The 19,932-nt window shown below is 45.3% G+C and overlaps 1 protein-coding gene across 1 annotated transcript in view; it reads left to right on the top strand.

Annotated features, from left to right (window-relative positions):
* The window catches only part of STK4 (serine/threonine kinase 4), a 90,581-nt gene extending 76,743 nt beyond the window's left edge, over positions 1-13,838 (top strand). Inside the window, exon 11 of the mRNA XM_068987116.1 lies at positions 13,660-13,838. Within this exon, the coding sequence (XP_068843217.1) occupies positions 13,660-13,818 (159 nt within the window). The 3' untranslated portion in view covers positions 13,819-13,838. The remainder of the gene's footprint in view (positions 1-13,659) is intronic.
* Positions 13,839-19,932: the final 6,094 nt, after the last annotated feature.

A 19,932-nucleotide genomic window follows, 5' to 3' on the forward strand; every position in this document is an offset into this window, starting at 1 on the left:
TGGGGTCATTCAGTGCGTAGTCTTCTGTGTTGGGTTCTTTGGCTGAGCGTTCCTCTTTTTGATTCACCCATGTGGTTGCATGTCCCTGGAGTCTCTCCTTTGGGCCACTGAGTAGCTTTCAGTTGTCTGACTAAACCACAGATTGTTTTTCTGTTCATCATTAGTACAGTTGTCAGTGGGAGCAAGTGAGAGTATTTTAGTCCTTCATTTGGGCTGTAAATAAACATACCAGGCTCTTCTGGATTTGAAATTGTCTGGGTATTTTTCCCATGAAAATTTTTCTTTGGAGTTTGGCATTGTGGACATTTTTCCGTTCGTGGGCAGGCATGTGCTCATGTTGTCCTCCGTGGCGCCCTTCCTCCCGGTAGTAGCCTAGGTCCAGTCAGGAGACAAGAGCCACATAGTAGGTTTAACAGGGGAGGTTTAATACCAGGAGTCATTCATCTAAAACACAGTACAAGTGAACTTATCTGCAAAACAGAAATAGACTTATAGAAAACAAACTTATGGTTACCAGGGGACCAAGGGGGGGATAAATTGGGAGACTGGGATTGGCACACAGACACTACTGTGTATGAAATAGATAACTAGTGAGGACCTACTGTAGAGCATAGGGAACGTGACCCAATACGCTGTAATGACCTATATGGGAAAAGAATCTAAAAAAGAGTGGCTGTATGTATATACATATATGTGTGTGTGTGTGTATGTATATATAACTGATTCACTTTGCCATACACCTGAAACTAATACAGCACTTTATTAGTAAATCAATTATACTCCAATACAAATTAAGAAAAAATACAAAGAGTTACTACCTATGATAAATGAGGAACCACAAGGTGTAAGAAAACTCTCTATGGTTCACTAGGGCTGAGGGAGTGTCACCAAGGAAGGCCAAACTACCAGGGGTTCAGACCTCAGTAGAGAAGGCAGGGTTCGGCCCATGGCACAGCAGAGGAGTTTGCTGGTTTAGCTAGACCCAAGCTGGCGCACGAGCTCTGGGAAAACCATAGATGGCCCTCCGGAGTGCAGGCAAGGAGCAAGCAAGAGGCAGCCAGTGCCGTGGATGTGCACTCCGGGTCTGGGTACCAGTGGGAACACAAGACCTTCAGAGCCAGTGGAGGCGCTGGTATCCACGTTGACAAAGACTGCCAAAAGATTATGGCCAGGCTGAGACTGCAAGATAACACAGGAACCAGGTCCTTGGCTGTGAGTGGGCCACACTCCACTAACTGACCTCCTGTCCACACAGCCTGTCCCAGTGCTGGGCATTCAGCGGAGCCGCCTCCTGCTTGCACTGTCCCTCCAGCCTCTTCTGAGAAAGCTTAACATCACATATGCTTGAAAGGAGAAGCGCTTTAAGAGCGTTTGTTTATGGCAGAGAAGGGTGCTTTTGGAGCTGAGAGGCAGTAAATTGGTAACTGATACACTCTCCCTGTTCTTTTTCAAAGAAATACTATCAAGTCAAAAGCAGTACTAACCATGTACTTGTGCTATTAACAGTCAGATATTTCACCAGGGGAAAAAAGTTTAAGAAAATGAGGGCGTAAAAAGACTCCGTTTATAGACACGTATCAACATCATCTGAATCATGAAACAGACTTCCCCATGCCATATTAGCATATATTACATAGTGAGTGAAAGTCGCTTGGTTTCTGACTCTTTGTGATCCCGTGGACTATACACTCTGTGGAATTCTCCAGTCCAGAATACTGGAGTGGGTAGCCTTTCCCTTCTCCAGGGGATCTTCCCAACCCAGGGATTGTACCCAGGTCTCCTGCATTGCAGACAGTTTCTTTATCAGCTGAGCCACAAGGGAAGCATATTAGCATGTACATCATAGTATTAGCATCATTCTTCCCGCTCCGTCATTAATGATTCCAAACTTTATGCCAGATGCCAGGTTGGAGATAGTTTCTTTCTTCATGCTGCTTGCTCATTATAGAAAATATTTGGGACACAAATTTTAGAGAACAGTTTTACACCAGAGGAGTTAAGTGGTTTTTAACTCTGAGCTTGGATGAGCTTACTGCTAAGAATATGGTGATCACTATTTCTGAACCAAAAAACTAGGACACATGGTCTTTACAAAGAGTGCTTTCTGGTTTCTGAATTTATGCACATTTGAAAAGTATTACCGTGGCATGAATTAAATCACATTTGATTATCCATAACGATTAAACATTGGTGGAAAAGAATAAAGGACTGTCTCAAAGCATCTAGGACACATACATATTAATACTTTTATTTTTCTGATTTAAGTTTTCTAAAAAAAGATGACTTTGAAAAAAAAAGTCTTAAATCAGAAAAAGAAAAGAAAATGGCAAAAATCCCTGTTTAGCAGTTTTGTGGTTTGGCAGAATAAAAAAGTATTTTACACACACACAGACACACCCCTATCTATCTAGACCTAATTTTTTTCTTTTTGACAAGAATTTTGCAAGGAATTTAGGTCCCAAAACTTGATGGCCATTGCAGAAAGGTGCTGACATGCCTTGCAGGTAGAACTTAACTGCTTTTGTTGCAGAGTCCTTTTATTCAAGGATATTGAGAGAGTGTTTCCTTGTGGGTGGGCTTCCCTGGTGGCTCAGATGGTAAAGCATCTGCCTGCAGTGTGGGAGACCCGGATTCGATCCCTGGGTCGGGAAGATCCCCTAGAGAAGGAAATGCCAACCTACTCCAGTACTGTTGCCTGGAAAATTCCATGGACGGAGGACCCTGGCGGGCTACAGTCCATAGGGTTGCAAATAGTCAGACTTCACTTTCTTTCTTTCCTTGTGGGTATTTGGGTTATAAATCTCTGATCCTCCATTACAGGGGAGCACCCAGCAGTAAGGCTCATAGAGGTTTCCAAAAATTGAGTGCTGTTCACTTACAAGTTTTACTACTTTGAGAAAGCCCACGCTGAAAAAACTCAGGCCTGCAAAGTAGCTTACTCAGAGAGCTTTTACTTTCCTTGTTTACCAGTTTTCTGTAAACATTGTTATTTTAGTGTATTTAGATTGGGTCTTATTTATCTCTGAAGATACCTTTGGAGACTATGAAATAAAGTGACGTTAATTTATATTTCAGTCTTCAGAGTTTGCTTTAGGATTCTTTGAGCTTCTCTCATTTGGCAAGATAAGAGAGAAAAATAGCCTGGACTTTTTGGTACCTTGGAAATTTCCAGCCCCAAAAAGTGTCCAAAGGCACAACCGATAGGGATTCTTGTGTGACTAGCTGCTCCTTTCCTGAATTATTCAGCTGCATTAAAACAGCAGCTGCTTGGTGCAGTTGGTGCTTTAGGTTTTCATATCCTCTGAAAGATTAATATCCTCACAAGAATGATAATATTGTTGATGTCTCCCTTTAGTGCTTTCAAATATCAGGGGCATCGTATTCAGCTCTGTTCCCATACTCTTCCTCCTTTAGGCATCAACAATTATTTTATAACATTTCATTATTCTAGAAGGCTATGTGTTTGCTAACTTCCTGAAAGTTTTCCTTTTATAGTTTGGCTTCCTTCAGTGTGCAATCTATAAACCAATTTAGAGCCACTTAAAAAAAAGTATTTAGTTTAATTGGAGGATGATTACTTTACAGTATTGTAATGGTTTCTGCCATACATGAGTATGAATCGGCCATGGATATACATGTGTCCCCTCTATCCTGTGACCCCCTCCTACCTCCCTCCCCACCCTATCCTACCAGGTTGTCACAGAGCACCAGCTTTGGGTGCCCTACGTCATGCATCAAATTTGCATCAAACTCGCATTGGTTATCTGTTTTACATATGGTAATGTATATGTCTCAATACACTCTGAAAGTAGAATTTTTCTTAAAAGAGCAGTGGTTAGCAGTCAAGACCAGCGTGGATTTTTCTGTCCATTTTCTCTTGTAACTTTACTGCAATCATGAGATAAGCTGTTGGTTTTGATTTCGGCCTGGATTATCAGTCTGGAGTAACTGACATAACCTTATTTAACACTCTTACATTATACTCAGGCTTATTTATTGATTCCACATTTTCAAAGCTTCTGCAAAGCCCAGTGTCTTACTAGTAATTGCCGGAACCCAGTAAAAAGTCAGTATCATTTTCAAGCAAAAGCTTCAAGATTGAAGGATCTGTTTCTTTATTAAATATTCATTGAGAACTCTCTTATGCTGTCCTGACTCTCTGAAAATAGATGTAGTTCCCACTCTTAAACAACTCCCACTTTAGTAAAAGAAAAAGGGAATTGGAGAGAGACACGAGTGGGGGGTTGAGCTGGGCTGCAAGGTTGAATGGGCATTCCCTAAACCAAAGACAGAATTCTGTTCTGCAGAAGCCTGGAGGCATGAAAAACTATGGTACTTAAAGGAATTTTCAGTAGCTATTAGTGATACTGATACAGGAACTTACACATCCCTTCATTTACTCAACCTAATTTTATTAGCTCCCTGTACCTCAGGTGTGATAGTGACTGGAAATAAGATTTGCATTTCATTTTTTTAAAGTTCTGCAATTCAGTTAGTGCCCCTTCTGTGCACAATAGATGTATAAAAAGAGAAAGTCTTTCTCTCAGAGACATTGACCACAGGGATTCTTTCTTCTCTTAACTGGAGTACATGTTGTCTTGATACAGACTGGGCTTGGCTTTGCTCTCAGCCAAGCAAGGGTTCATGTCCTAACCTGATCACTTACATTTATTGGTTCTGGGGTCAGGGGAGAAATTCCTGTATCTCTCTCAGTCTCAGTTTCCACCTCTGTAAAATGGATACTTATCCCGTGGACTTGTCTGAGGCTCCCATGAGGTGATGCACGTAAAGGACTGAGCACATAGCACTTGGTTCAGAGCAGCTCTCGTTAGCAGTCATTGGGCACTTGCTCGGTGATGCCTCATATTGTAGCTTGGTTCTGTGACTTACCTGCCTTGTTTATTTCTGCTTCTTGTGTGAAGGGACCCTGCCATATACTTTTTGTCCCGTATACACCCTTCCTCGGTCATATCCCTCTATCACCTGCATTCCTGCCCAGTCCAAGCCAAGCACAAGTGTCTGACACAGAGCTGGTACTCACTGCATCGTTATAAAGCTATAATGTTAAATATTAGCAATGCAGTACATCTTGAGATCCATTATTCTTTTATATTTGGGGTATGAAATTTCTTTTTGGGTTTTTGCTGTGAAAAGCCCCATTTATAAAGTCCGGGGAGAATCTGGGTTTGGTCAAAACCTGACTACCTTTGGCCAACAACTATTATAAAACTCACAGAACCAAACCAAACCAACAAGAAAAAGCAGGTGCACTGTGATTTTCAGAGTAAGCTGTGAAACTTCATGCCAGAACAGAGTTGGAATAAATTCTAAGCATGTGAAAGTATTACTTCAAAATTCCATTTTGTCATGGAAGTTTAAGGAAGACTTTGAGAAAATCACAAATAACTAAGAGAATGCAAGTACTTTATACTATAGTAAAACCCCATTATTTAAAGAAACATTGTCTTTTTATTTTGTTATTGTTTAGTCTCTAAGTCATATCCAACTCTTTGCCACCCCATGGACTGAAGCCCGCCAGACTTCTCGGTCCATGGAATTCTCCAGGCAAGAATACTGGAGTGGGTTGCCAGTTCCTTCTCCAGGGGAATCTTCTTGATCCAGGGATCAAGCCTGGATCTCCTGTATTGCAGGCAGATTTTGTACCGCTGAGCCACCTGGAAAGCCCACTTTTTGTTTATACCATTTGTCAAATTAATCCTTCACTCACACACACACAGTTGATACTGAGCCCTCTCTGAGTGGGAGGCTCTTTGGATGCAATCTGTGGGTTATCTGAGGCCAATCTTCTGACCCCTGTCAAAGCTCTTATCATTGTATCTGGCTCCCTGCGTGGAGCCAGATTTATTTGTTTCACCCAGGCTCAAAGTCTGCATTTCATTCCAGTCATCTTAGTAAATATTTTATACACATGCAGTCATGTCTTCTTTGGTTAGAATTCTGGTAACAGTTCCATGTATTGATTCGAAGGCATCATAAACTCAGAATGGGATTGCAGAAATAATTTACTGGTAACAGTTTTGCCACTTTTCTTCCTTATTGGAGAGGCATGAGGAAGATTTTATAAGGTGGAAGCGTGATTTGGCATAACAGTAATTTGAATCAGAGGCAGTCACTTAAAATTCTCACAAGGCTTATTTAAAGAGCAAGATCTTTTGAATTGAATGGCCCAGTGCTTGCTTAATCCACACAAGCTGTCATTTACTTGTCAGCATCCTTGCTCTTCTGCATCACTGTCTTCTCACTTGCTGAGAGGTGACTGCCTCATCTAGGAATCTTATCTTACTAAAGTCCCCAGTCTCCAGTCTTGAATCCACCCCTAGATGGAGACAAGGTCACATCAAGAAAGGCTACCTATCTTTGGTGGATCTAAATCAGTGTCTTCAGTGCCTTTTGCCTGATGTTTATGTGTTTTCTCTGTTGCACTTTGGCTAACCGTCTAGGGGAGGGTGTTAAAGACATGGAATAGGGACTTCCCTCGCAGTCCAGTGGCTGAGACTCTGCACTCCCATTGTAGGAGGCCTGGGTTCCATCCCCTGTCACAGAACTAGATCCCACATGCCGCAATGATTGAAGACCCACATTTCACAAATAAGACCCAGCACAATCCATTAAATAAATAAATTTTGGAGTGGCATCCTGATAGCTTCCTCCAATTTTTAGCCTCTGTCAAGCTTCCTTTTCATCTTGCACATTCCAAAGGTGTGTTCTTTCATGGTTCTTGGCCACAGTAAAACATCACCTGTGCCAGGACATCAGCCTGACTCACCTGTCCTGAAAAGATGATGTGCTTGAGTTTCTTTTTTAGGGACATACTGTGGCACCATTCTCGCGATAGATTTCTAAGGTGAGAGTTTCTGGTAGCCACAGAGGAGGACCTAGAGATAGGTCCACACCCTGTACCTTGGGTTGTGTGTTCACTATGGGCCTCATTGCAGAGGCAGGAAGGAACTCGGCCGTACATGCTGATATGCTTAGTTTAGCCTGACTCTGCTGATTCCAGTGACTCTGCTCATTGTCATTGTAATCTCTGTGACTTGTCGCGTGTGATGAAACACCAGCCGGATCTTCTCGGTTGTTCTTGAGGCCACTTGTGCAACTGACGTCGACACAGTGTCATTCAGAATCTCAGAGTTGCTAAGGCCATTTGAGAAGAAGTCACTTCCCATCAGCCTCATGGATACATCCTGATGCTTGGAAGCTGAGGACTTGGCTGTCCTCTGGCCCCGAAGAAGCAAGCCAGGTCCATCTGATTTGGAGTTTCTCCCACAGAGTTTGGGCTTCCCAGGTGGTGCTAGTGGTAAAGAGCCTGTTTGCCGATGCTGGAGACATAAGAGACCCGGGTTCCATCCCTGGGTCAGGAAGATGCCCTGGAGGAGGGCATGGCAACCCACTCTAGTATTCTTGCCTGGAGAATCCCCTGGACAGAGGATCCTAGCGGGCTGCAGTCCATTAGGGTCACAAAGAGTCAAACAGGACTGAAGTGACTTCACACGCACGCACACATGCACCGAGCTCACTGGAGATGCATCTGTGAGTGGGGTGTGTGTCCTGTGCCACACTGAGCTCACCAAGCTCAGTTCTTACAACAGCAGCCACTATTTCTTTTACTAACCTATTTGATCCTTTTTTTTTTTTTTTAAGATTTAAGGTGGCAGCTCCCACTTGCCCTCTTTCTTTGCGTGTGCACCAGACACTATGTTCTGTACTTAACCGGCCCCTCTAAGCCTCACAGCTGCCCTCGGGAAAATCCTGTTGTCCTCCTTTGAAAAAGACAGGTGAGGCATGTAGCAGAGACTTGTCCAGGGCCGTCCAGCTTGCAAGGGCACAGCTCCCGTGGAACCAGGGCCACCTGACTCAAAGCCACTGCTCTTCCCCTAAACCCACCCACTCCTCCAGCAGCTGTTCTGGATGAGATGGTCAGAGAAGGCTTGCTCGAGTTCTCTGAGGAGTTCACCCCTGAGCTGAGGCCTCAAGGATAATAAGGAAGAGCTGGGGACGAGCCATCCATGCAAAAGGATCGTTAGCTGCATAGCCTTTGAGGCCAGAAAAGTATATCTGACAATCTAAAATAAAGCTTAGCTAGAGGGTCCTGGGCAGCAGCAGGTAAGGAAGTTGGAGGGGACGATGGGCCAGAGGTGTAGGGCCATTGTAGACCCTGGTGAATTGTTGGATTTTTTTTCTAAGTGCAGTAGGCAACATAAGGGCAGCTCATTTCTGTATTTTTGTTTGTGGCTAGGAGATGTTGCGGAGAAGGCAATGGCACCCCACTCCAGTATTCTTGCCTGGAAAATCCCATGGACAGAGGAGCCTGGTAGGCTGCAGTCCATGGGGTCGCTAAGAGTTGGGCATGACTGAGCGACTTCACTTTCACTTTTCACTTTCATGCATTGGAGAAGGAAATGGCAACCCACTCCAGTGTTCTTGCCTGGAGAATCCCAGGGATGAGGGAGCCTGGTGGGCTGCCGTCTATGGGGTTGCACAGAGTTGGACATGACTGAAGTGACTTAGCAGCAGCAGCAGCAGGATGGTTGGATTTGAGTCTTAACGAGTATTTCAGAGATCGGAGGATTGGATGTGCACAGAGAGGGGGTGACAGAAAGGAGAATCAGGGATGATTTTGAGTATCTGGGAGGATGGGGGCACCATTCCTGAGACAGGGAAGACTGGGGAGGAAGGAGAAGAGGTTCGGAGGTGAGGGAAGGGTAGGTCTCAAGACTTTTGGTCCGGATGTGTTGAGGGGCTGAGATAGCTGGCAGGATCTGATTGGGGTGTGTGAGTCTGGAGTTCAGAGGAGAATTCTGGTCTAAAGGTAGAATTGTGGGGGTTGCAGGGAAGAGAGGAGATGCTAAATGGTGACCCTCCCTTTAGCTAGTGAAAACCCCTCAAGCTGCCTGTGTGGTCAGCGTGAGCATTTACTCTCCGAGGATGCTGGCTGCTGCAGAACTTTTACTTCAGGAAATCCATTTGAAATTTATTTATGCCACCAAAGACCACGACAGTGAAATGCTATACTCGGAGCCATAAAGCCCTTCTCTTGAGCTCATTTTCAGAAAAATCCGTATCTGGATGGTGTGACTGGCTGGGCGTGTTCTGATAGGTCAGGTGTAACTTTAAGCTCCCAGGGACTTAGAGCAATCTGAAGCTGGCTGAGATAAAGTCAGGGTGTTTGTTGTTGCCCAAAGATTAGAATCAAGGGCAAAAGATCCCCAAAGACATTGGAAACCTAGAAGCCTCGACCAGACACACACACACACACACACACACACACACACACACACACACACACACACACACACACACACACACACCCACACACACACACACACCCACACCCACACCCACACCCACACACCCACACACCAGTGACTGTGAGAATTTCACTGGCAGGAAAACGAGAAGGAAGATGTAGGATCGGGCTTATCCCACTTGACGGCTTATAAGAAACACCTGAAGAGCATCTTTAGCGTCTGAAGCCCTGCCCCTCCCCTCTCAGGGAGCCTAATGAAGTAGCTCTGACTAGGGACACAGGAGTCTGCATTTTCAACAAGTGATTCTGATGCAGGTGACCCACGGGTTGTACTTTGAGAAACAAAGAATTTCAAAAGACCTTTAAGATCATCTAGGCAGCCCTTTCTTACAGGCAGGGAAACTGAGGCCTAGAGGGAGGAGGGGCTCCCTAAAGTGGCAGGACAAGCTGGCAAGCCAGTGAAGTTCCATCAACTTTCTTTCTTTTCTTTTTCATTTCTTTTTAAAAGAATACTTGTTTGTTTTTATTTATTTGGCTGCTCTGGGTCTTAGTTACTGTATGAGAAATCTTCATAGTTTCAGCATGTGGGATCTAGTTCCCTGACCAGGGGTTGAATCCGAGCCTCCTGCTTTGGGAGCTCAGTCTTAGCCCCTGGACCACCAGGAAGTCCTGCCACTGAGTTTTTATCTGAATGGATGGACCAGAAGTAAGCCTCCCATCCCAATTCCCAACTCCCCTCTCTTCATTGTATGTTTTTCTTTTATTTTTTGTATCACCTTCTAATCTGAGTCATTTACTAATTTACTGTGTTACTTGCTGTATGTCTGTCTCACTTTACTAAAATGTAAATTTCACAAGGGCAGCGATTTGGGGTGTTTTTGTTTTTCTTTTCACTGAAGTGTCCTCTGTGCCTTGGACAGTGCCTAGGCCATAGTAGGTATTCAGTGAATGTTTGATAAATGGATGGATGAAAACTATTTTATTAAACTATAAAGACTTGTTTTAACAGGCATTGTGGGAAAGCCCCAGCCCTTAGGCACTGTTAACGCAAAATAGAGTAGTATAGTTTCATTTTCACTCATTTGACTGGTTTGGATCAGAGATTGTAGGAACAGCTTATTGATAAGAGATTTGTTATTGTTTAGTCACCAAGTCATGAGGGGGGGTTAGAGAGGTTCTAATAATACTGTTAATAATAATAATATTAACAGCAACAAAAATCACAGTTATTAATAACATTGATAGCTACCATTTGTGACATGCTAAGATGACACCACCCTTATGGCAGAAAGTGAAGAGGAGCTAAAAAGCCTCTTGATGAAAGTGAAAGAGGAGAGTGAAAAAGTTGGCTTAAAGCTCAACATTCAGAAAACGAAGATCATGGCATCTGATCCCATCACTTCATGGGAAATAGATGGGGAAACAGTGGAAACAGTGTCAGACTTTATTTTGGGGGGCTCCAAAATCACTGCAGATGGTGACTGCAGCCATGAAATTAAGACGCTTACTCCTTGGAAGAAAAGTTGTGACCAACCTAGATAGTATATTCAAAAGCAGAGATATTACTTTGCCGACTAAGGTCCGTCTAGTCAAGGCTATGGTTTTTCCTGTGGTCATGTATGGATGTGAGAGTTGGGCTGTGAAGAAGGCTGAGCGCCGAAGAATTGAAGCTTTTGAACTGTGGTGCTGGAGAAGACTCTTGAGAGTCCCTTGGACTGCAAGGAGATGCAACCAGTCCATTCTGAAGGAGATCAGCCCTGGGATTTCTTTGGAAGGAATGATGCTAAAGCTGAAACTCCAGTACTTTGGCCACCTCATGAGAAGAGTTGACTCATTGGAAAAGACTCTGATACTGGGAGGGATTGGGGGCAGGAGAAAAAGGGGACGACCGAGGATGAGATGGCTGGATGGCATCACCAACTCGATGGACATGAGTTTGAGTGAACTCTGGGAGATGGCGATGGACAGGGAGGCCTGGCGTGCTGCGATTCATGGGGTTGCAAAGAGTCGGACACGATGGAGCAACTGAACTGAACTGAACTATCCACCAGATACATGCGACAAGAAAGTCCTGCACTGTGAGCGCCACACCTATTATGAACTCATCTAATTCTCATTTCAGCCCAAGGGTGGAGGAACTGGTATTGTCTGTTTTCCAGAGGAGAAAAGTGAGGCTCAAAGAGGTCAAGTTATTTGTCCAAGGCGACACAGCCAGTGCAGTTAGGATCTGTCCTGAGCTGTTAGTAACATCCAGTTTTAGGTTTGAGGTGTCCTCTCTTTGGAGAAGGGCTCCAAAAAAAAGCTAAAGACTAGGCAAGCATCGCTTTCTGGGGTGTCCCTGGGCCAAGAATACCAACCTCCGAGATGGTATAAAGCCACACAGGCTGGAAGCAAGATGGAGTTTTTCAGCCCGACTTTCCAGCATTCCCCCACCCTCTCGAGTCTTTTCATTCTCACTTCACAAAGAACCTTTCGTCTTGAACTATGCGGCTTTTCTCACGTCTCAGTCCGCCTCCCTGAAGCGGGCCAAGGGACATTCCTGTGGTGACTGGTCATTAAGCCATTTCTGCCGAGGCCGCTGGAGCACTTCCCACTCCACCCTCTAAAGGGAGAGGGGACAGAAAGAGGTTCCTTCACCCACCTTTCGATCCCCCTCCCCTGCTGAGGCCTCAGGAAGGGGCCGGGGAAGCCGATGAGTCTATAAATCTCCTGTGACGCTTGAGTGAACCTTTTTTTCCTGAAGCACGGCGCCTGTCAGCTGGCCGTGAGCTCACAGAATCTCACCACCTGCTGTGGAGAATGTTGGCACTCATTCCCGCGCCTGGCCTGGCCTCGCTCTGATGCAGTGGACACTCCACACAGATGCCACGGCCACGAGGGCACGTGCCCAGCAGCTGCAGACCGAGGTGGGAGACGGTGCCCCCCGGCCGTGGCCAGGAGCGTGTGTTGTCACACGCACTGCCATCTTGAAGCACACGGGGCTCCGGGCGCTGTGCCAGCACCCCGGCAACCCCGGTCTCATTTAATTCTTACAATAAACAGGGTGAGGCCCTGTGGTCCCACTTCTGTAGGTGAGGAAGCCCCGGAGAGACTGGTCACTGGCCGGAGTCCCGCAGCATCTGCACAAGGCGGAACCATGTTTCCGACACAGGTTGAGTAGGTTCTCAAGCCTGTGCTCTGCCAATCTGCCTTCTTCCAGTGCTGCTTAAGAGTAGGGACTCTGGGTTTGAATCTTGACTCTGCCACTTCTTTTCTTTTTTTCCCAAAGATTTTTTTGATGTGGACCATTTTTTTTTTAAGCCTTTATTGAAGTTGTTATACTATTGCTTCCATTTTTTTAATTGTTTTTTTAATTTTTATTTTTATTTTTTTTATTGCTTCCATTTTTATGTTTTGGTTTTTTAGTTGAGAAACATGGGATTCTAGCTCCCGCAACCAGGGATCGCACCCACACCCTACTACCTTGGAAGGCAAAGTCCCAACCCCTGGACGACCAGGAAAGTCCCTTGACTTTGCCACTTCTTGCCCATGAGATATTGGGCAGGTCATGAGCCACCCTCTTCCTTGGCTTGTTCATCTGTAATGTAGGGATAATAATACACTGAAATCACAGAATTGTCATGAGGATTGAATTAATGGATGTATAATATTAATATACATCAAGCACTCAAGTGTCTGGTACGTGGAGAGCACTGGGGAAACGTTCGCCTTTGTTATTAATGTAGATATTAGGTCCTCTTTTTTCTCTCTCTCTGCCTGATGGAAACTTCATCTTAGAAGTTTCAGGGCTTCTCCAACTACTCCCCACCCCCCACCCACACTCAGGGTTTGTGTCTGTATTCCTGAGACACAAGTGCTTACTTAGAGTGGTGCCCCCAGTAAATGCCAGCGATGACCAGTGTGCCATTGCCAAGACAGTGTGTGGAGGCGGGATGGTGGGGAGAGCAGCTGTCCTCCTGGTGCAGCATCCAGGACACATGGCCACTGTGCACACAGCCATCTTCCGGGTAGGATGAGAACTAGGAGGGAGCCGTTCTGCTGATTATATACCAAGTTACTGTTCTAGTAGTGCCCTAACCATGAATCCAGTGTAATTAACTTACAAGAGAGAGGGGAGGTGAACGTCTCATTCATTAGGTTCCTGGTCAAGGAACAGTAAATCAGAGATTAGCACTTAGAACCCTTTCCGAGGGGGATTTCCCTGGTATTCCCGTGTTCAAAGCCAAGGGTGCTGGTCAGTCCCTGGTCAGGGAACTAAGATCCCACAAGCCAAGTGGCACAGCCCCCCCCCCCACCCCCCAAAAAAGAGAAGACCTCTTCCTAGGATAGGTTGTTTCCAGAAGTCACTGGCCCGGGCCTTGTTGTGACTGTGCTGTCTGCCTCTGTCGTAGCTGAAGAGTTGGACGGTGGAAGACCTTCAGAAGAGGCTCCTGGCCCTGGACCCCATGATGGAGCAGGAGATTGAGGAGATCCGGCAGAAGTACCAGTCGAAGCGGCAGCCCATCCTGGACGCCATTGAGGCCAAGAAGCGGCGGCAGCAGAACTTCTAAGGGCGGCCCAGCCCCAGGCCGCCAGTGAACTCCGGCTCACTCGCCCCTCCAGCTCGCCTCCCTCATCTCTCCAGAGCCCCCTCTGCGAACTCAGGAACCAAGAAGGTGCACCAGCAGCCAAGGCTGCAGAGCCAGTCAGCACACCACCCCGCTGTGTGTATTTGAAGTGGACAGGTATATATCATTTCCCAGGACTCACGCGGGCGCTTTGAACCTCAGACTTTCCCACCCCAGAACCAGAGACTCCTCGTCGAGTGAGAGCTGGGAAAGTGTCATGTGGTCTCTTTGTTTTTCTTCTCCCAGTAGCTTTCAGTGGTTCTTTCTGGAAGACTTTTTTAAAATATATATATAAATATGCACATATATATATAAATTATAACTAGATTCCCCACATGGTGTGGTGGCATCTCTGTACAGGTACAGTTTTAAAACAGTTGCCTCTTTTCTGTAAGATGACGGTACTATGGAACACGAGGGCAGAAGGACACCAGGAGACTGCGGGGGCCCTCCATGCCCTGGAGCCGGCCTCACCCTCTGGCTGGGCTGTGCTGAACAGATGAGGTCGGGGGCAGTTCCTTTGCCATGCTTTCAGCCTTACGCGGGCCACCCCTGGCTTCCAGAGCTATTAGTGATGTCCTGGGAAAGACAATTTGCATTGGCTTTCTGAGTCCCAGGAGAAGCCTGGCGGCCTCCTTGCGAGCTTGGCCTTTGCAGTTTAAACACCTTTCATCCACCTCCACTCTCCCAGCTGCCTAGAGTCACAGCACAGACACTGCCCAGTGCCTTAAGAGGAGACGTGATCCAAGCGAGGGCACAGGCCTACCCGAAACTCCCGGCAAAGTGGGGCTGCATTCAGTCTGCAAAAGGGGAAAAGGCTTTCCAAGTTCTCGTCATTGACGTGAAGGTGACACCCGTGGCATTTTGCTCCACGTTCCTTACAGACGGGTAGGGGGCGTTGCTTTTGTGACCACATTCAAACATGTGACTCTTCTTTTTTCATTTTTCTGCTTGGGGTCTGGAAAGGGTTAATGAATATCAGACCAAGATTTGTCCTCCAGGAGACTCAACCCAGATGTGTAGGATGCCAGAGCTGGAAGGGACCATGTAGATATCATCTGGCCTGATGGCAGCCCAGAGCAGGGAAGTGACATGGCCCAAATCATGAAGCAAATGAAAGAAAGCACTGGGACTGGATGGTGGGCCCCTTCGCTCCTGCTTCACTGGGCTAAGCAGCCCCTTCTCTGAAGGAAGACGCTCACGTCCATTTTGGTAAGGTTCCAGGGAACCCTGCTAATGGGAACTTGCCTGCCTTTGTCTCTTCAGTAGGCGACTGGCTGTGAAGAGATTCCCACAGGGAGCCAAGATCATTCCGTTTCAGCCATCCCACAAGCTCTACGGCATCTGCCGGGTAGCACACGAGCATCACCCAGGTAGACGCAGAGCCTAAAGCAGGTCATAGGGTTTTGCAACAGACAGCACTGAGCCATCCCTCTGCAGCTTTGGCTCGAGGCCACGTGTCCCTTAGTCACATGGCCTAGAGCAGACAGTTGGGAAAGGCAACTGCCTTTTTATTTTTTAGAACCTCTTCCCCTCAGATAGGGGAGCCGTGACTGGGTTGCACCTAAGGATACTGTAATTTGACTCCATTGTTGCTCTTGCTGCCCAAACCTGGGAATCAGTGGAGAGTCAGGGATGTTCCTCTTCTGTGGCCAGATTCTGTTCTTTGCAGTGACAGCAAGTTATTGAAAAGGCAAGAGGCCATTGCTTGTCTGCAGGGCTTGGCCAGTTATGCAGCTACTTGGCAGATACAGAGAACAGAGGACAATTTGAGGATCCTGCTATAATAATAAAGGGCAGCTAGCAATCATGACCACTTACTATATGCCAGGCACTGAGCTAGGTAGGTAGGCTCTTTATGTCAGCTCCAACCTCCCCAATAACTCTGTGAATTAAGTATTTTATCTCCATTTCATAGAGGATGAAGCAAGTTCAGAGAGAAAAAAAGTTCTTTCCGTAGGTGGTACACCTAGTAAGTGATAGAATCAGCATTTATAGCATCACCATGTGGGACCAGTATTTACAGGGAATAGGAAAACCACAAGTCTTTTTAAAAATTTTATTTTATTCACATATAGTTGATTTACAGTGTTTTGTTGGTTCTGCTGTTAGTGAAGTGACTCAGTTACACATGCTTTTTCATACTCTTTCCCACTGTATTTTATCGCAGGATATTGAATATAGTTCCCTGTGCTATACAGTGAGACCTTGTTTATCCAACCAGCCTTCTTAAAAATGAAGTGACTGCTTTTCTTGCACAGACTAAAAAAACCCAGGCTGGCATTTTTAGGTTGGGAAGCCACTGAATCAGTCAAGTCTGACAGTCAAGTGAGTTAAAAAACCAAGTATGGAGCATGAATTTCCCTATACCATCTGCTGTGCTAATTAACAGTCCTGCCTCAGTTTCCCTCTCTCCCTCCCTCCCCCTCTCTCTTGTTTTTTTAAAGGATTTTGCACTTGGCCAAACAGGAGAGGAATGCCCATTTTCTCCCTTCCTAAGCTAAATCTAAGTAACAGAAGGTTCAGTTTTTCCCCATAAATATTCTCGGGTGATGAGTCTTGATCTGAAGTTTATTTTGTTTCAGCTCCTTGTGTGCGTCCACCATGCTGATCCAAAAAGCGCATCGCTCTCCAGCTGAGCTAGACAGAGCCCTTTGGCCAGAAGTCAATTTATTTTGGATGAGACAGATTTTCTGACAAGGTGTATTTGTTTTCTTATGCCAGGAAGGCAGAGAAGTCACTCCTAGCCATTTTTCTCCTTGGATACTAAATTCATGATAGGTCAGCTGGCTTCCTGTAGAGCCCTGAGCTTCAATCATTTGTGACTGCAGCTTCCATGGAACTCTGGGCCTCTCACTTGTTCTCCCCTAATAAACAATGACCCAGACCTAACTGTGTCTTTTAAAAATCTCAGATCCTCCAGGAATATCTTTATTGCTTCCTCATCAGTAAATTTTGCAGCAAATTTCTATTTTTATTTTTCGTTGTCTGTTCTCCCAGCCACCAGTTGATAGACAGATAGATGGACTGGTGGATAAGTGTTTGGTGTGATGGATAAATAGATAGATATAGACAGAACCAGTACTCTGAAGCAACTTAAGAACTTGCTTGATTCCTTGAAGCTGTAGGTTCTGATCCAGGAAACATTTACTTAACACCTGCTGCCAGCAATTTATTATACCATTTCAAACTCATTAGCACTTACTGGTATCAGTAATGAGAGAGGTGACACCAGTATAGACCCTATAGATACTAAAAGGCTAGTAACAATTTTATGAACAACTTAAATAAAACAGACAAATTCCTTGAAAGATACAAAGTACCAAATCTCACTCAAGAAGAAGGAGATAGTCTGAACAGCCCCACATCTACTAAAACTTAATATCTCTGAGAGATACAGGTGTCTTTGTCCTCGTTTTACCGAAAAGGAAACCGAGGCTCCGAGAGGTAAAGGCTGTTGCTCAAGGTCAGGTAACTAGAACACAGCAGAGCCAGAGCTCATATGCAGGTCTTTTCTTCCAGTGCCCTTTCTAGCATACCATGTTGCCTCTAAAGACTGCAGCTCCTTTTTTTTACCTGAAAATTGTTCCTGCCCAGTGCACATCCTATCATCCCATCCTTTCTTAAGAACTGTGTCTGTGTTTTCATCAGGATTATAGTCATTGTATTTGGAATTGATGTACTTTTTTGTGTTTGAGGGGGGGGAAAGAAAATCTCTTCCACCAGCTTGCACTCGGACCAACTTGGAAAAAAAAAAAAAACTTAAATGCTGTTGCAGACGTACAACTTAAAAATGTGAAGTTTGTAGCTTTAACTTTTTGTAACAAAAACTAATAACACTGGCTTAAGTGCTGACCTGAAATGCTATTTTATAAAGTTTGGATGTAAATAATCAATTGAGGTCAGCAGTTTGTATATGTATGAGACATAGCTTCCTCCATCGCCCTTTTTTTTTTCCTTAAATTGAGATGCTTCCTATGTGCTTTTATGTTAGGATTGTTCTCCCTCCTTCCTCCACTTTGTCACCCTTGTTTTAAATAAACTGTCATTTGGACCAGAGACTGTTCTCTTTTTAAAAACAACATCCTCCATCTGCAGCCTGGATGATGGTATTGTGAACCACTGACTCTGTGCCGTGTTTATTCTAGAATCCAATGCCAGGGGAGAGGCAGGTGGCATAGGGAGTAAATTTTTGTTGGACACCTGCTACGTGCCAGGTACTGAGCTAGTTGTCAGGGTTTTAAAGATGGAACCGGACACAGCTCTGGCCGGCCACTCGGGGAGTCAGTCCAGCCCACGAGCACACAACATGGAAAATATGGCAGAAGGAAGTACGCAGCCTGCAGACACAGGAAGGAGCAACCATCAGTTCTTCTGGGATGTCCAAGGAAGCTTTTCTGGAGGAGGTAATAACATCCTGAACTAATACAAAATGAAAAGGAGGGGATTTCCCAGGTGATCCAGAGGTTAAGACTCCATGCTTCCACTGCAGGGGGCATGAGTGATTCCTAGTCGGGGAACTAAGATCCTACATGCCCCAGAGCAACTAAGCAACTTCTCTCTAGTTAGAAAAGCCTGTGCACCTCGACAAAGAGCCCACATGCTGCAACTAAGACTTGATGCAGCCAAAAAAAAAAAAAATTCATTAAAAAAAAAGATAAAGCAGAGTAATAAGGTTGAGAGCAGTGTGTGTGTGGCGATGGGGGACATACAGCTCTACACAGAGTGATCTGTGCCTGCCCTGGAAAAGATGACTTTTGAAATGAATAACAAGAAGCCAGCCAGGTGGAAGGCATGGACAATACCCATTCCAACCTGAAGGAACAACAAGAACTAAGGCCCTGAGGCAAGAACAAAAGCTTGACTTGCTGGAAGGACAGTCACTGTTCCTGGAACAGAGTGTTTGAAGGACAGAGTAGGTGGCAGTGAGGTCAGAGGGGTGAGACAAGGGCATGCAGGGCCATATGGTCTATGGGATGGGGTTTGGATGTTTATTCCTGATAAGACGGAGGCCATCAGAGGGTCACTATCCAGCCCCATGCACGTGTATGGGGTAAGCTACTCTTTATCCCTCAGCATTTGTCTCAGCCAGCATCCTGCTTTGATGAATGATGTAACTGAGGCCCCAGATTCGGCCACATTGATTCTGAACTCAAATTCGGGTTTCTTGACCCCAGCTGGGGCCTCAAGTAGAAGAATGAGCCTGACTTGTGATCTCTGGACATGCAGCTACTTCCTTGCCTAGTGCCCTCTGTGCAGAGTTGCTTTCCTAAGGAGAACACGAGCTCTGAAGGGGATTGCTGAGCTCTCTTTCCTAAGTATATTTTGAGGGTTAATATGTTACAGTATCAGGCATTTTCACATGTATTATCTCACTTGATATTAATACTCTGAGTTGTAGGAGTTTATTAGATCAAGACAAGTGAACAGGCTCAGGGAGGCAAAAAAAAATCCAACTAAGATCACACAAAGAAAAAATCCAGCTAAGATCAATGCAAAGAAATAGAGGAAAACAACAGAATGGGAAAGACTAGAGATCTCTTCAAGAAAATCAGAGATACCAAGGGAACATTTCATGCAAAGATGGGCTCGATAAAGGACAGAAATGCTATGGACCTAACAGAAGCAGAAGATATTAACAAGAGGTGGCAAGAATACACAGAAGAACTGTACAAAAAAGATCTTCACAACCCAGATAATAACAATGGTGTGATCACTCACCTAGAGCCAGACATCCTGGAATGTGAAGTCAAGTGGGCCTTAGAAAGCATCACTACGAACAAAGCTAGTGGAGGTGATGGAATTCCAGTTGAGCTCTTTCAAATCCTGAAAGATGATGCTGTGAAAGTGCTGCACTCAATATGCCAGCACATTTGGAAAACTCAGCAGTGGCCACAGGACTGGAAAAGGTCAGTTTTCCTTCCAATCCCAAAGAAAGGCAATGCCAAAGAATGCTCAAACTACCACACAGTTGCACTCATCTCACATGCTAGTAACGTAATGCTCAAAATTCTCCAAGCCAGGCTCCAGCAATACAGAACCGTGAACTTCCAGATG

The sequence above is a fragment of the Capricornis sumatraensis genome, chromosome 15 (genome assembly GCF_032405125.1).
Source record: "Capricornis sumatraensis isolate serow.1 chromosome 15, serow.2, whole genome shotgun sequence".
Lineage (NCBI taxonomy): Eukaryota > Metazoa > Chordata > Mammalia > Artiodactyla > Bovidae > Capricornis > Capricornis sumatraensis.